At 49.9% G+C, this 1,891-nt stretch overlaps 1 protein-coding gene across 1 annotated transcript; it reads right to left on the bottom strand.

Moving 5' to 3' along the window:
* Nucleotides 1-89: 89 nt before the first annotated feature.
* Nucleotides 90-1,727, bottom strand: CABS01_17108 (transposase; the record flags this gene model as incomplete). The annotated part of the gene is made up of 1 exon (XM_060550435.1): nt 90-1,727. One exon carries the CDS (start codon nt 1,725-1,727, stop codon nt 90-92), a length of 1,638 nt encoding a protein of 545 aa, XP_060397025.1.
* Between the last annotated feature and the right edge of the window lie 164 nt (nt 1,728-1,891).

Raw genomic sequence — 1,891 nt, 5'->3', positions numbered from 1 at the left:
TAAGTCAACATACCCACTTCCTGGCACCCCCCTGTTTCTGGCACCACAAAAACGGTGGGATCACAACCCAACCTCTTCATTACTATTAACTATTGATCCTCAACCACACCCACTACAATACAGCTGCCAGCCTCACTAGGGCATTCAGAGTCGCTGGATTCAGCCGTGATAACCTCCTTTTCACCCGCTTCGATTTGAGCCCGATGGATATCCCTGATGTTCGCGAACTTCGTATTGGGATCGATTTGAACAGTCTTCCTCTTCCTCACTGCAGCGTTGGTAACTTGGGCCCTCAGCTGAGCCAGTTGCTGCTGGGCAGCTGCCAGTTGCCAGGCCTGCTCTGTGAAGCCTTTTTTCACCTTTCTGAACAGCAGCCGTTGAGTGCTGGTATCATTGTCGAGTTGGGTGTATAAGTGCAGTTGACCGCTGAGCTCTGCCAGCTTCCTGGGTGTCGACCAGACCACTGCAGAGGAAGCAGAATCCCATGGCTCAACTGGGGTAATTTGTTGACCATTATGGCATCGCTTTCTGCCCTGACTGGTTGTTTTGGGTGTAGTGGGCTTAGCAGGAGGCTCAGGTAGTACCATAGGGTTCATCAGGGGCTTAACCAGAGCTACAGGGTGTAGACCAGTCCACTTCCAACCACTTCTGATGTTCGAGACTGATAGACCAGCAACTCGAGCCTTCTGGTAACAGTCCAGGAAATTCCTTTTACCTATAATGGTAGAATCGTTCCATTGGGACAGGTAGCCGAGCTCCTTCCGATAGGCTGACTTAACAGGGCTGAAGACAGACTGGTCAAGAGGCTGGAGGACATGAGAGGAGTGTGGTGGTAAGAACAGTAAATGGATGTTGTTAATATAGCAATTCCACATAAAGTCTGTCGTCGTATGACTCCCATGCCCATCCACAATCAATAATCGAGCCTCCCCCTCAGTCTCAGGCATAGTCTGTGGGATGAACACCTTCTCTAACCATTCAATGGCAGTTAAGTCTGTAGTCCAGCCATTATCTGTTGCTGTGAACTCCCACCCATCGTATGGAACTAGATGTAATGGAAACCACTGCTGTTGGACTGTCTTTCCCTTGAAAATAATAAGGGGACGAAGTGCTCTACCCAAGGCTGAGATACACTCAATGATAGAGACCCATGCCCTCGACCCAGGTTGTTTCTTGCGAACAGACGTCGTCTCAGCCATACCCAGCACTAACCCATTAGCTCCCTGACCCTCGAGGATGCCAGTCTCATCCATATTATATCTGTTGGCTGGTTTGATGTCCTTGATCTCAGGGATAGCAAGGAACTTAAACCAGTTCCTAATGACCTCAGTGGATGCCCCATTAACGCGTCTAGAATCGATGGAACGACTTCTCTGAACCTTAATAATAGGGTTCCTCCTCACGAAGGCATGGATCCAGCCTTTTCCCAATGGTTTGGTATCCCCAGCAGCAACCAGAACTCGCTCTGCGAATTCCTTCACCTGTTGGTGCGTTGGTGCGAGGCCTAGCGAAGCCTGAATGCGAACCCATTGTGCCAGCTTGCTCTCCTGGTCAGGAGATAGCCTCTGCCAGTCAGCGAAAGCCACCCTCCTAGTCTGACCACCTTGGAGACGTAGTTGGAGGGTTGATCGTGGTATCCCATACTCCAATGAGGCTCTCTTTTGACTCTTGCCGTTTGAGATGTCCTCGAGAGCCTGACGAAGCTGATCTTCGGTATATTGAGGCATTAGATATAGAAGAAGACATGTGCAAAAGATGAGCCCATTTGGACGCGAATTGAAAATGTTGTGATAAAAGGAGGTTGGGGGTGGGCATTGGGTTGTGGTGGATTTTCGCGTTTTTGTGGGTGCCAGAAACAGGGGGGTGCCAGGAAGTGGGTATGTTGACTTAC

This window comes from Colletotrichum abscissum (genome assembly GCF_030869225.1).
Source record: "Colletotrichum abscissum strain IMI 504890 chromosome Unknown Scaffold_340.1, whole genome shotgun sequence".
NCBI classification, from domain to species: Eukaryota; Fungi; Ascomycota; class Sordariomycetes; order Glomerellales; family Glomerellaceae; genus Colletotrichum; species Colletotrichum abscissum.
The sequence above is the reverse complement of the archived record's forward strand: the minus strand, read 5'-3'. Positions and strand labels throughout refer to the sequence as shown.